At 51.7% G+C, this 15167-nt stretch overlaps 1 protein-coding gene across 1 annotated transcript in view; it reads left to right on the forward strand.

Annotated features, from left to right (window-relative positions):
- Window positions 1-7840: 7840 nt before the first annotated feature.
- The window catches only part of RARRES1 (retinoic acid receptor responder 1), a 28792-nt gene continuing 21465 nt past the window's right edge, over window positions 7841-15167 (forward strand). The window contains exon 1 of the mRNA XM_079100406.1: window positions 7841-8426. Coding sequence (XP_078956532.1) covers window positions 8151-8426 — 276 coding nt within the window. The 5' untranslated portion in view covers window positions 7841-8150. The remainder of the gene's footprint in view (window positions 8427-15167) is intronic.

Below are 15167 nucleotides of genomic sequence, written 5' to 3' on the forward strand. Positions count from 1 at the left end.
TGACTCCTGAGTCTATATGAACATTAGTTAACACAATTTAACATTATATCTGAAACATGAATTAAAGAAAGGCTGAGAGAGCTTTTAAGTTTCCTTTTGTGTGGCAAAGTGGCAAAATGCTTTCATGCTTAACCTTTAAACAAATCAGGCTCTCAATAACTTTTAGAAATACATTTAACAAATTTTACATATATCCTATTGATGACAGGTCCTATAATAGAACATCAAATGATAGGTTTACCATTACAGACAAGTTTAATTTGGAGAATAGCAGCTTCATAAATTTTCTGCTTTAAAGGCTTGTATACCTGGAAAATATGAACACATTTAATATATAAAGAATAATGTTTTTAAGTATGTTACTCCATGGAATAACTTTGTAAATTAATTAGCTGTCTCTAACAAACACATTTGAGTAATCCCATACGTGTCGACTCTAATTCACTCACCTTATTGTAAAAAAACCAAAATATCAGACAAGTGTACCAACAGTATTTGCCGTCTCTTTCCTGTTGAAGAAAAGTCCTAGAAAAATTGATGTTAGACATTTTATAAACATCAACATTTTATTAGTTTGACCACCTAGAGACTTGTGAGTTAATTTTAAGGACATTTTTTTTCTATTAGTTTACCCAATTTAAATTGAACCTCTTTAAATCATGTGAATTAAAATATTTGGATCCACTTTTAAAATTTTAATTTTTATGCACGCTTATATTTAACACAAAAGCAAAGGCCTTGTAATATTTATCTCCACTGCAATGAAACGGATGTTCAAACATAACTCTAGAGTTGAATAAAAAGAACTGATCAAAAATCATTAACCTCAGTATGTAGGATCAAAATTGTGAGCTCAAAAATATAGCATTTAAGAAAAACAAAAGTCCTAGAAGAAAAATGATAATGGTCATTAATTATAGCATGAGAAAATGAGAAGGAGAGAAAAGGTGAAAGGGAGAAAAGTATTCTGAGCTGTATCCCAGGAGAAATTTTAAATGGACCCTTTTTTTTCCCCTGGGTTTGAGACTGGTCTCCCACTGCGCCTTCCTCCATTTACATTTCAATGTAGCCTCGACTGAGATCTGAATTCGAAAGGGGCTAAAATGTTCTAGCAGAAACTTGATGCTTAGGTCCTTTTAACCCTTTTTCCTGGTTAGTAATTAATTTAGGTTTGGACACAGAAAACTGTCAAACAATTATCTCCCACTACTTGTGGGGGACGGGGCTGCTTATTACATGGGAAGCAGGGGAGGACGGAGAAGCAGGGTCTGGAGGCGCCTGAGCCTGCAGGAAGAGCCAAGAAGCGAGAAAGAAGAGACTTGAAGATGAGGAATCCCTTTCCATCTGCCCGCTGCTCACGGAAGCTGTGTGCCATTACACAAACGGATTCTGATGGCTTTAAGTCCTGGGGGTCGGGCGAAGGGTTCCCAGGGTTGAGTCTGCCAGATTGGAGGACCCAGATTCCATGGTGGGGACTGGTACAGCCGAGTCTGTGGCCAGGGCATCCCGAGGCCAGAGTACTGGGCTGGAGATGAGGGGCAGCACATTGATTGTGTCGTCACACAAGCACCAATGTGTGTGCCGGGCAAAAGCCGAGAAGAGTGGAGGACCTGATATCAGGGTTTTCGAGTGCGAATGCGAGATGAGCCTCAACCCTGAGAGAATCTCCACCATGAAATCAGGAATCCACCGGCAGAGAAGACCGACTATAGGGGCTGCCATAACTATAAAAGTTGTGGCTGGGGTACCCCACCCCTCAGCCGCCTCGAGGGTATAAATCGGCCTAGGGGAACCAGCCTAGAGGACTCACCAACCTGAAGTCCGGTGATGAATGCAGAGCAGAGTGTCCGGGCAGAATGGAAGGTGGAGCCGTGTCCGGGGGCGTCGGATGGGGTTCCACCCACTTAAGAGACAGTGGAAGGACCCATCCCAAGTCATGGCACCACTGTAAGGAAACCCCACGAAACCACGCCGGACGCGGGAAATCACGTAAGGGAATTTATTAAGCAAACAGTGCCTCCCTGCAGGGTAAGAGAGAAAATGAGAGGAAAAGAGAAAGGAAAAGAAAGGGCATGTGCTACAGAGAGTGGAAAGCCAGGAGGAGGAAAAGCAAGCGTGTAGGAGAGAGAAGCAAGAGAGGAAAGATGGCGGTTGAATTCTGCCGGGCTAACAGGGGACCAATATGGAGAAGGATACTTGCAAGCTGACTGATGAACCAACAGCTAGCCAGGATGTTCACAGACTGACAAGCGGTTGGAAGGCAGGGAAAATGGCTGCACCAGAAAGGGCGGGGGAGCAGCTTCATACATTACACCAGCATGCTACCCAGAGGAGATGGACCAGTTTGGGTCACTGAGTTGGGTCTAGATGCCACTGTGCCAGTCAGTCCTTTAAGACTCAGCTTAGCAGATAGTGCCTCCTTATCCTGAAGCCTGATCCACCACTTGTCTGTGAAGGGGAAGTGTTCTCAGACCAGCCATCATTTAGGAACTATCACATACACAGTCTGGCTCATCCTGTGCCTGAGTGTCGCCCGGCCCGGATGTGCAGGACTTGGAGACCTCTCCGAGAGTAGGTGCCATTGCTGGGCTTGGGTCTTCCTCCTTTCTCTGCCTGGGGGAGCTTCCTATAGGCAGTATCCAGTCAACCCCTGCGCCCTGCTTGGAACAGGTGCCCCTTGCTGGCCTCACAACTTGCTGGTGCTTCCAAATCCCCACAAGTCCAGCTTTTCTTGATCAGCTCCGACTTGAAGATCCACCCAAGGCATCGCTGCATTCCGAGGAACTCGACCGACCGCGGTCTGGTGTGTTTACGTATCCTGTCACCTAGGTGATGTGTCACGAGATTGGAGTCAGTGGATTTGCCTATCAGTGCTCCTGCGTGTCCTCACCATGACAAGCAGGCCCTGGCAGGCGCCCCGTGGAAAGAATGGCGAGGAGGAGAGAACAGCTTTCCAGCCCGTGTCCTGTGATCTAGGCCACCACCCATGGGCAGAGGCCTGCCGTGTGGCATGAGCAGTTGGTTTTGGTGTGCCCTGATGAAAACTAGACAAATGTGACTAGCAAGCACTACTGTCATAGAGTCTCCCCCCTCACTCACTCCAGGAAGCTCCCCGTATACAGTGTTGGCAACTGTTAATGGATTTTCTGTTGACATTTTTCTTGAAGAATGCAAAATTCCAAGTATTAGTGCTAGGAAAAAAAAACCTTCAAAATCCTTTATTTCACTCTAATGAATACAGAATCTCCTTAACCAGGAAAGAATGAAGTTTATTATTTTGAGCTCTATTTAAATGCCCTATGACTGGAAAATTAAAAGCCCCATTTTATAATCTATTTGACATCTCAATATGTAGCTTACTAGGAGGATGTTAGTTCATTCTTGGAAGGGCAAATGTCCTGTCTTAAGTGACTGATCAAAAACAAAATACCTTTCCAAATTCACCAGAAAATGCTTGATTGAGCTAGAAAGACAGCGTGTTCTTAAGGAGCTTGACAGGCCACGAATGAGGGCTTACCTTGGAAAACTGCAAAACCTAACACAGGCTACTGGCCATTTTAATTTCATCACATGTAAAAAAACCATCTGTTGGCCATTACGTGTCCAAACGGACTTGTCAAACCCTTACAGCCGAAGCAATTTTCCTTGAATCCATCTAGTCTAAATGACTGTTAGCTTCAAATGTGAATGTCCTGCCTGGTGGGTTTTAAGAGGATCATTTCACATGCACAGAGTAGAAGTCTCTGGATCTGCTTGAGCTGAGCAGCATCTCACTGAAGAGCAGTGGAGCAAAGAGGGTCCTCCTGTGTACTGCTGCCCACAGCCAGTGTGGACCCTGCCGAGTGACCTGAGTGCAGGACTTGGTGGCTCTCGTCCGCCGTGGAAGCCACCAGTTCCTGATTAGCCCAGTGCCACTCACAGGGTGCAGTGGCCAGGCTGCCCAGCCCTCCTGGACCTCCCACCAGCCCTACACGGCCTGCTGTCCACCCAGGTAGGTTGGCGTGTGAATAGAAGCCCTGGTGTCAAGACTGCATCACATCCTTCCGTGTCCCCCACCTGAGCCAGATTGAAAGCTTCAGCCTTCATTGATGGTGACAGGAACAATCAGCCACTCTCCTCTAAAAATGACCTTTATTTGGGTACTAAACATTGCATACCTTCAGTATCCTTCTCTTGAAATCATCCCAACTCCCATGGATTCTCCTGGCTGCTAATCTCGCCCCTTAAGCCCACCTTGCTCTAGCTGTGAAATGCTCAAGACTGCCCCTAAGGAAATAGACTGAGTCTAAATCCCCCCCCGCCAGGTCCCTCTGGTAACCCACCCCAGGCAGGTTGCTCAACCTCTCTCTGGTCCCCAGATCATTAAGCCATGAGACTTACCAGATCATTCTGGGGGGAAGCACCTAGCACTGTGTCTGAAACCCAGGTCCCCAAATATACTTTCCCTTTCTTCAAATGAATCATACCTTGAAAATCAGTTGTCTATAACTGTGCTGTAGAATACAGTAACTGCCGGCCACAAATGAGTGTGTGTATTTCAATCAGCTTAAATTAAATGATAGTAAAAATTCTTTAACCAGCCTTGCCACGCTTGAAGGACTTGGTGGCTACATGTGACTTTCATCAGAAAGTCCTATTGAATGATGCTGGCTGCCTTATCCACTTAGATTCTCGGGCTTCCTGATATGTCATGGTCTCTTTTTAATCTATGGCATGTAAAATCCTTCCTAATGACAGGAGTAAACATGACCACCATCTTTGCAGTGACATCTTAAGGAAAGAGGCTTCTCTCCAGTTTCACATCCCCAAAGAATTCAGTCCCATTGGATTAGGCTGGAAAGGGCCCCTCCTTAACCTTGTGGGTCCAGAAAACGTTCCTGAGCTGTTTCCCCAGGGCCCCGGTCTTCCACACTCAAGGACTCTCCTGGAGACTCCAAGCCCTGGCTCTAAGCAAAGCACCACCTCCCTGCAGCGTGAGATCAGGGAGGTTAAGGGCACCATATTTAGGACACTGAGTCCCCCACGATTCCTGAGCACCTCTCAGGACAGAACAGGAAGCCAAACACTGTCTCTTCTAGAGACATCACCCAGGCACCAGCCTCTAGAAAGGAGGCTCGGCAGCCTCACTCAGGTATGCCCAGATGTGCACCTCCTAGCAGCTGAGGACTCTGCCTCTCAGTCCCCAGGCAGGCGCCTACACGGCCAGTCCAGGGGCATGAAGAGAGGAGAACACTCAGAAGTGTCCACTGAGAACTGAGGGTCCTAAACCTTTGGGAAACGTTCCCTCCACCTGGGGATTCTGCTGTCTCCTCCCAGTCATGGCCCAGGCTGCGGTCTCTCTCAGGGATCCCTCCTCCTTCCCCAGGGTCCTCTCTCCCCTCTCACCCTGGTTTGGTCTTCTCTCAATCTTAGCCCAGAGCAGCAGGGTCCACAGGGCTCAGCAATGGGACAGACACTTGCCCGCCCAGAAGACTCCAGGGTCCCTGGGTCACAGCTTGGCCCAGCCCTGCCCCTGGGGAGGCTGGATTGCGGGGGGAAGGAATGGGACCTCCAGTTGGTGGAGTCTGAGGATGGTGGTCCCAAGGTGGGCCCAGCTGGGATTTCCAGAGCTGCACTTGCCTTCCTGCCAATAGTAGCTGCCTCAACAATGTTGGGAACTTTCAAACAACGTTCCAAAGTGATGCTCAGGTTGGCTTGAACAATACAGCTGGCTTACAGGTTCCTAGGAGTGTCCACAGAGAGGGCGGGCTTCCGGGGCGGGTGGATCCAGCCGGCCCATGACATCTCCGATGACCTGCCTTCCTTCCATGCCTATCTCTGCCTCCAGTGGGCCTGCTGCATTCAGAGGAGGAGAGATGGCACCAGTGGCCCTGGGGATACAGGCTTCCTCTTGTGGGAGAGGAAGGGGAGGAAGCACATGCTCTGGGGAGGGCAGAACTTCTGGCCCAGGCACTCTGGCAATTCCTTCTGGATCACAAACCAGAGCACAGTCCGACCCATCCCCGAGCCCCCAGTGAACAGAAAGCAAGAGTCGGAGCTGCAGAGCAGGGTGCACAGCTTCGGAGAGAAGTTGGAAGAGGGAAATCAGAGCAGCAGCCCCAGGGGGAAGGGGGACTCTGGCCACTTCTGCTCTCTGAGCATTCTCAGGGTCCGAGGCTCGTGGGAGCTGGCTTCTGGCCCTTACACACTGCCCATGGGCCAGGGGTGGCTGGGTCTGGGTCTCCTGGCAGGAGTGCTTGAGCAAGCCCTGGGCGCTCAGCCCAACCTCCTAGAGAGGAGGGTACTATCCCATGGACTGAACCAGCTCCTCCTCCAACTCATGTTGAAGCCCTAACCCCGTCATGATGGCGACCGGATGTGGGGCCGTTGGGGGTGATTAGGTTAAGATTCACTCGTGGGGGTTGGGTCCTGATGGGCTAGTGCCCTTCTGAGTGGACACAAAGGAGCTTGCTTCTTATCTCTCTGCCATGGAGGACACAGAGGGAAGGCCACCAAGAAGAGGAGCCTCATCAGGAACCAAATCAGCAGGCACTAGATCCTGCACTCTCCAACTTCCGGCCTGGGAGAAAATACATTCCTGCTGTTCAAGCCTCCCATCTGCGTCTGCGTCTGCCGTGTTTTGTTCTGACAGCCAGACTCAGGGGAGGAGGGTCAAGAGCTCAGGCCCCTGGGGGCCTCCCGCTCTGCTGCTGGTTCCTGATGGACTGGTTGTGGGCAGGTGCAGGTGTGCAGGGCTTCTACACAGCGACCTACACAGCCGTGGCTGCCTGCGATGCAGGTCTCCTGGCTCGAGAGCTGGTCCCCGCCCACGTGGAAAGACTCCTGGGGAGCCCAGCAGTGAGCCCAGCAAATAGAGCAAAGACGAACCTGCGCATCATTTCCTTTGCTAGAAGCTGTAATGTGGGGAAAGGAGACTGAACCTGAGGCAAAAGAATAGGGTGGACACAGGGCTCAGAGGGAGGAAGACAAGCCCCGACTGTGGCAATGCGTCAGGAAGCCATGGTCGGCCCTGTTTCTGCCCTGCCACCCATGGAATGGCTTCGCCTTGGGCTGCTGGGAAGATGGAGCGCACTTCCTGTGCCATGTTCAGAGGCGACCAGGCCATAACCCAGGGGTTAAGTGCTCTTCATTTTCTTCTCCCTCCAGCCAGAACTCCTGGCTCTTCTTGAAGCAGACCAAGGGGACTCCTGCTCTGGCCTCTGCACTTGCAGTTCCCGCCACCTACCTGGCTCTTTCTACCTGCACCACCTGGCGCCTGTCTTCTTCAGGTAGATGATAACCACCCCCTGGCTCCACCTGGCCTTTCTGCCTCCATTCTTCACTGCGTGCAGCTGTAGTCAAGGAAAGGCACATTCTCTAGGGCAAGCAGAGATGTGCATCTGCTTGTGCACCCTCATTTCCCCAGAGCCCAGGGGAGCTGGTGGTCCACGAAGATCTTCAGAGGAAGGAAAGACGTGATAGAAAGATGACATCCAGAGGCTTCCCCACTCATCCAGAATCCGCACCCCAGGCCTCAACCACAGCTGGTCTGGGTGGCTGCTGGTGGGGGTGGGGACCCCCGAGTGCCCTGCAGTACCCCTTGGACTCTGATCCCTCTGGTCTGCGGTTTAGAAATGGGAGACTTCATCCCTGTACTGCCATGGGTCTCAGCCCACCCACACCCCGCTGGGACCCGGCTTCCACTCCGCCTATGAATCTGCCCCACGCGGGGTTATCAGTACTGTCCGTGCCAAAGGCCCTGGCCACCGCCCGGCTGCCCTCCCGACCCTCAGCGCCTCTCCGCCCTCACTCCGGCTCCTGGCCACTTCCTACACTCCGGCCTCGGCGACCCCTGCAGTCCCGTTGCCGCCCCTCTTTCTCCCGCAGGGAAGTCTCAGCCCCACCCTGGGAGAGTCCCAGCAGGTGGCTCTAAGATCCAGGATCGGGAAGTCGCAGCAACCCAGGGCAGAAACCGGGGCCCGCCCCGCGGCCCTCGTCGGTCCCGCGCGTCCGGGCACACGCCGGGACCCGCGCCGCGGAGGCGCCACCAGGGCCGCACCGGGCGGGGCGCGGGGGAGGGAGGGGCCCCGCCGCCTTATTTCCGCCAGCGCAGCCCGCCAGGCTGCGAGCCCGGTCGCTGCGCGTCGCTGGAGCCCCGGCAGCCCGCGTCCATGCAGCCCCGCGGGCAACCTCGGTCCGCACCGCGGCCCGGGCCCGCGCGCCCCTTCGCCCCGCCGCGGGCACTGCTCCCGCTGCTGCTGCTGCTGCTCGCGCTGCGGGGCGCGGCAGCGACGCTCAAGGACCCCGGGGCCGTCGACGCCCCCGAGCCGCCCTCGCCCGGGATGCTGCAGCAGGCGGCGCGCGTCGCGCTGCACTTCTTCAACTTCCGCGCCGGCTCGCCCAGCGCGCTTCGAGTGCTGGACAAGGTGCAGGAAGTGGGCTGGCAGGTGAGTGGCGGGCGCGGGTCGGCGACACCTGTGCGCCTGCAAGGCCCGCGCGGCCGGGCGGGAGCGACCACGCCGCGCGGGGGTATCACAGGGCTCCAGGGCGCGAGCGGCAGTGGGCGCGCAGAGACCGCGGGACCCGGCGCCTTCTCACGGCGTCTACTACGGGCCAGAGCTTTCGCAGGTCCCGGCTTTTGACAGCTCCCACCCCTGCGTGAACGATGCACGGGGAAACTGAGGCCCAGGCCCAGGCCCAGCCCCACGTCTGTTCCGGGAAGCACTGAGGGCACGGCCCACCCGTGGCTCCCGCCAAAATCTGATTTCCAAAATCTGAGCCAGTTCCCACGCAGGACCGCAGAAACTTGCTAATTGCAGGACTTCAGGATAATGTGGTTGGACTCCACCCAGCCATCTGGGCAGCAGCCTTCCAGCACGGGTGTCTGCTAAATCTGACGGGAGGGCGTGAACCGGGGCTTATCTTCTACATGAATGAACGGATGGGAATTTTACCTGGTTGGCTGCTTCCTGTTTCAAGGAGCTGGCCGCAGGTGTCTTCTATGTGAAGCTAGTGGCTTTCTTCACCAAACAAGATTACAGAAGTTAAGCACAGTGGCCCTATCTCGCAAACCCCAAGTATTCCACAAAGCCTGCACACACACACAGCCTCAACCAAGAATGAAGTGTTGGATTTAAACAGGTGGGTTTTAAATTGAGTGGCAGCAAGATCTTCGTGTGATTGCCCCAGGCCTGGCCTCAGAAGGTGGGAGATGTCTTTTGGAAGCTCAGCCTTGGTTCTTCAAAGACTTCCTCCTGCACTCAGTTGGGCTAACCTTATTGAATGATAGAATCAAAATTGTCACTAGGAAAAGGCAGCCTGTTCTTGTCACCTGTTTTTAACTATCATATCTGCCTCTGGGACGCAGAAATCTGGTTTTTCTAGTCCAGCAGAGACAGAGGGGAGGTTGAGCTCTTCATCAGGGTGGGAGAGTTACTGTCCCCACAAAGGCCTAGAGGGATCCTAAAGATTTGCCCTCTGGTCACCAGTGGGGTGATTCCCTGCAGAAAACCAAGCTCAGATTTCTAGAGTACACCAGCTTTCAAGTTCCAGGGGTTTAAAAAATAATAATTTCTTGCATTTAATCGCCCCCCCCCTTGAAAAATAACATACTTGGCGCCTTTCACAAAATAATTGAACTCTCAAAACCCGAGTGAGTTAAGTAAAAACACATTCCCTTTCTCTTCCATACAGGACTACATTACTGCTTTTCATCTGTAAAGTGAGATGTTCCTGAATTTTACGGATTTCTCCTCAAAGGGGACTCTGGGAAAGAAAGGAAGGAAATCAGTGGATCAAGGCAGGCAGTAGAGTCCCTGAGAAATGGCAGCTACTTCTTGTCATGGGTTTACCTGCCATTTCTCCCCTGGTTTAAAGCATTTGTGTAGTTAAGGCAGCCAAGGAAAAAATCTCAGGGGAGCTGTAGGGAGCCCTGCTTGGCCGCCTCACATCCCAGAGATGGTCATGGAAGTCTCCCCTGGCCATTTCCCCATTTGGAATGGAAATAACTCGTGTTCTGCCAGCACGGCCAGGAGGTTTGAGGAGTCACGTCACAGCTTGTACGCACACTTTCAGGGTCTGGGGATGTGAGTTACCACCACAGGGGCAGCGCCCATCTCTCGGGGGTTTCTTGACAGCAGCAGCGTACTAGGTCCTGATTCAGACTTTGGGCAGGGTGGTTAGGGAAGGCCTCTGAGGTCCCTTCAGTTCTGAAGCACTAAGGTGCCTGTCTGAGGGGCAAACCTGAGTCCTGTGGAGCATCCTCGCAGTGGCTTAAGGAGTGGCTGCAGTTGGGGAAGATGCCACTTGATCCCGTCTGTGCTCAGTGCTGCAGTCAGGACCCACCAGGGCAAGCAGGTCACCACACCACTGCAAGATGAGAGGCTGGGGCCAAGTTGGGGTTTTTCAAACTCGGGGCCCACCAGTGACTGATGACATCGATTTACTAGGTCCGGGCGTTGTGGTTTCTGTGCAGGGATTCTGTGCCCCGGGCCTCATGCGTGCTAGGCATGCGCTGTACCATGGGGCCACACCCCACCTCGGTTCATTATGAGGGCTACGAAAGCACAGGCGGGCGTCCTCTCGGACATGTGTGAACCAGGTAGAGCTGAGCAAAGTGGAGAAGCCAGGGAACCACCGGATGGCCATGCCTCCAGCTGGCCTGGAATGACTACCTCCTGCGATCTCCGGGGCCTCGCAAGGGCCCTCATTTTAAAAACGCCGCGGACCTCTAGTGGTGAAAGGCGGTACAGCAGGAGCCGATTAGGAGAGAATGCGGCTCAGGGCGCACCTGCGTTCCCTGGGCCCTGCCCCAGGCCCCCTCCTGGCCTCAGGCCACCCTCCCTGGGCTAGCGAGGCTTCAGGCACAGGCTCAGGCCCACGGGCGGGGTGGTGGGAGGCTCTGATAGAGCTGGGGGTTGACCTGCCCATCCTGGCCAGCCGGTCCCCTTCTGCCTCTTGGGAGTTCTAGGGTCCTCTCCCTCTCATTAGAAGCTGTCCCAAGTTTTCCTGTGTGACCTCTTGAGGAGGTCAACTGGCTGGGAATCAGCTCCTGTGCTGTAGGGACCAGGACCAGTGGATGGAGTCACTGAAACAGCTGGTCAAAGTGTGTGCGTGGGTAGGAGTGTGGCCCCAGGCCTGGTCTCCATTTCAGTTAAAATTGCTAAGTGTAAACTTATCATCTCTTGTGTTTGCGGTGCTGGGATTGAACCAGGGCCTTGTGCAGGTTCGGCAAGTGCTCTATCAACTGAGCTACATCCCCAGCCTCTTTTTTGATAATAGGGCCTTGTCCTTTAATGGAGCTCCTTACAGTCCTCCGTCTGCGGTTTCCACTTAGGCTTATAATGGCATGAACACTTGCAGATAATAAGATGCATAATCCTCTATTTTTCCTTCCCTACCTTTGATTCACCTCCACCCAATTCAACAGCAAAATTTAGACTCTTGCCTTTATCAGTTCTTTCTAAAGCCCTGAACTTGGACTTTGTGAACATGACAGCTGTGTATCCATTCTACCCGTTTGCAAAGCATTTAATCAAGTGAATAGGTGATGTTTTTGGCAGGTTTGAGTAGGACTGGAGGCAGGTCAGCCACCTGTGAGGCCAGGAGGCCAAGCCCTGGCCCTTCCAGAGTCAGCCACCCTGAATCTGACGGCACAAACCCAGCTTGTCCCCGGGTCACATGCAGGAGAGCACCCACTCTAAGAAAGGCTTTATCACTCTCAACCTTTAAAACACTTTAATAAATAATCATCTGATCACTGCTCCCTTGAACTCTTCTCTCCATTAAGGTCAATAATTCAGAGGTGATCACTCAGAACAGCAGAGCCATGCATTATGTAGACCACATAAGCCAGAACTGTTTGGAGCCTGGGGAGGCTCCAGCCCCGAAGGGGAGCAAAGTACAAATGGGCCAAGCGAGCGGAGGGTCTTTCCAGTAAGAACAGCTCTCCAGTGTTTTTGGAGCCCTCAGGAGAGAACAGGGGGAGGGGGTGGCCGTGAGGGGAACAGTTCTCTTCAGGCCCCGGATCTCGGCATACTGGGTACAGCACAGGCCCTGGGGCAGGACACGGAAGCTCCCTCCTGCCCAGGCCCTGGGGCGCAGCACACGGGGCCCTCCTGCCCAAGCCCTGCTTGTGCTGAAAGGCACAGGTGCATCTAGTTCCCTCCAGCACCTGCCAAGGCTTTGTCTTCCCTGGCATTGCCGGTCACCCAAGCCAGCTGCTCCCAGATGAGCTAGTGAGTAGGAATGTTTTTAACCTCTTTTAACTGTCTTCCAATAAACTTTTTAAATCACATTTTTTTTTAACCAGTCCACAACATTTTCCACTTGGCTTTCCAGCTTTGGAGCCAGGGATAGTGTAACCACTGGGCATCAGTAGCCCCCCAAAGACATTCCACTGACGGCAATTGTGACCACCAGGAGGCTGGTGTGGCTGCAGATTCTTCTGCCCCCAAACTATTAATAGAAGGAGGCTGGAGGCTCAGGATGTTAAATATGCATCTCTCACCCCTCCCCCAGTTCAAACCCGACCCTTCCTGTGTCGCTGTTGGCAGTGAATCGCCCAGTTGTTCTTTCATACCTCCAGGACACTTGGTTGCCCTGAGCCGGTGCCTCAGGTGAACATTTCAGAGCTGCTCCTGTAGTGGTTGGGCCAGCAGCCGTAACAAGCATCCCCTTGGTCCTGTGTGTGGTCGTTCAGGATGTCTCCAGCCAGGGTAGTCCGTTACAAAAGAACCTCATGGCCATGTCCAGCATGCGCGGACCTGGGCGCGTGCCAAGCGCGAGGACCCCATGCGGCCTACCTGCAGCGCTTCTCACCGTTCTTAGGAGGCTCTTGAATTTTTCCAAAAGTTGAAAACCATTTTTTGAGTGATTTCCTGGGGTTTGGACCTCGTCAGGTCTGGACTGGAATGTGGGTGACCTCTTTATCCAACCCCCAGGTTCCTGAGATAGTGGGTATGATCGAGTGGGGTCGTGGCGACCTCGGCTTGATGGAGTCATATGAAAACGTGGGTCACGGGTGAGCAGCTCAGGTCCACAAACGGGAGCCAGAGCAGCCAACCAATGGTGGCAAAGCGTCTTGTCAAAAGGAGGGAAAGGCTGCTAATGCAAGCTTTTTAACCTAAGTCGGCCAGCTGGAGCAGTTGCTGATAATCCTACAGCGAGAACTAAGGCCAAGACTGTGGCACCTGAGAGGGCTCGAGGGTGGCAGTGCCAAAGCGTCACCGTACATAGACGAATATAGAAAATCAGAGTGGCCCACGGACCTAGCCAGCGAGTCCTCCAGCCTGTTGTGCATAGATGTCAACTGAGGGTCTTCAGGGCATTACCCTTGGGGACAGCGAGAAACCCCTCAGCTGCCTTAGTTGTTGTTTTTTTTTTTTTTTTTTTTTTTTTTTTTTTTTTTTTAACCAGTTGTGTCACCTGTCAGGATGGGTCAGGGTGATAAGACGCCTCCAGAGAGGAGCCAGGGACCCAGAGCTGGGCCTGCGGCGTGCTGCTCTTCTAGAGGCCAGGTTTCCCTTCCTTTCCGCCACCTCCTCTTCCCATTTGACCAAAAGGCAGAAGAGCCGTCCAGGGGATGCTCCTCAGCAGCTCCTGTGTTGGGGGAGCGACACTCTGGAGGTGTTCGCATTTCCTTTCCTTTTGTTGGAATTAGCCCCCATCCTTCCCACCCGACCATTTATTACCTATGCTGACCACTGTCCTTTGCCCCAGCCTCAAGGGTCTTGTTGACCATGTCTGACTTCCCTTGGAAGCATTAGGGACATTTTTTTTTATCAGTTTATAAAAACATATATAATACTCAAGTATATATTACCTATGGCATTTAAGAAGTCAGGAATACTTGAATTTATGTTTAGCAATTTATATTTTAGTATCTTAACTTTGTAAATTAAATGTCTCTTCTAATACATTTATGAAAACTAATCTCATTTATGTTTAATTTACTTAATTTTAATAGTTAACTTTAGGTTACCCATAAAAATCAAGATATCAGACAAGTGTAGTTAACAGTACAAGCCATTTGTTCTGCTAAGGAAAAGTTCTAGAAGCAACGGATATTACACTTGAAACATTTTATAGAAACCAACACTCTATTGATTGACCACCTAGAAAAACATGTGGGTTAGTAATTTTAAAGGCATTTTTTATTCTTATCTGTTTAACCAACTTAAATTGAACCTTTTAAAAAAGATAAGTCAGACAGACTAAAAAGCATTTGGATCCATTTATTAGATTTGAGTACTTATTTACCTATAATCCAATTTTGATACCATGTACACGATATGTGTGTAGACAACGTAAAACATCTATAAAAACCATCAGGAAACAAATATAACTTCTTCTTGAACAATTTACCTTTGAACAAAGATAGCAGAAGAAAACAGGACTAAAAATTCCAGCTGGACAAAACAAGATCAGCTGGAACAAAGGTATTCATTTAGGCACGTGGGACCAAGTGTGAATTTATCAGAGAAACCCTGAGCCTCAACAAGATGGAGGTTTTGAATCAAAAAATGACGTGGCCATGATTACTCCCAAGCTGTTGCTGACCTCCAGATTGTCCCTGGTTCCTCCTCCACAATAAAACCCGAGCATCCTTTTGGCGTTGCTCTGAGTCCCGCCTCAGCCTGGATAGTGAGGGATGTGGGGCGGGTGGAGGGTGGGAGCTGCTGCAGCTGGCTCAGATTTTCTTTCCCGGAGGTAGAAGTCGAGGAGTGTGGACCTGGAAGGGGCCTAAAGTTTGAGTCAGAGCTTTGGATAGCTTCCTGAGTCCAAATAAAACAACGGTGTTTTATCATCTCTTGGATTTTTTTTTCCCTTTTATCCTTGGTCTTTTAAAAATATTTTAACATAAGGCCCAGAGGGTGTCTGGGGAATTTCCGGCCTCCTCTTTCTCTAGAATAGAGGTTTTGAGCTGAGCTGCCCATTAAGTGACAGCTTCCGCCCTGAGGTGGTGTCACACAATGCTGGGGGAACACACACCTTGCCATTCTCTTTGCAGAGACTTAGGTGTCTCTTAGCTTCAGTGCGGGTCAGTAGAAGCCCCTGACCCAGGCCAACACCAAAGGGAGGGACTTTTGGTCCTCCAGGGGTTGGTGCTGCCTTTAGCCTTATGAGGTCACCAGGGAACTACAGCTAGGACTCACTTAGGCTCTGTACTCTGAAGGCGGTGGAGTAGG

Source organism: Sciurus vulgaris, assembly GCF_902686455.1.
Source record: "Sciurus vulgaris genome assembly, chromosome: 10".
NCBI lineage: Eukaryota > Metazoa > Chordata > Mammalia > Rodentia > Sciuridae > Sciurus > Sciurus vulgaris.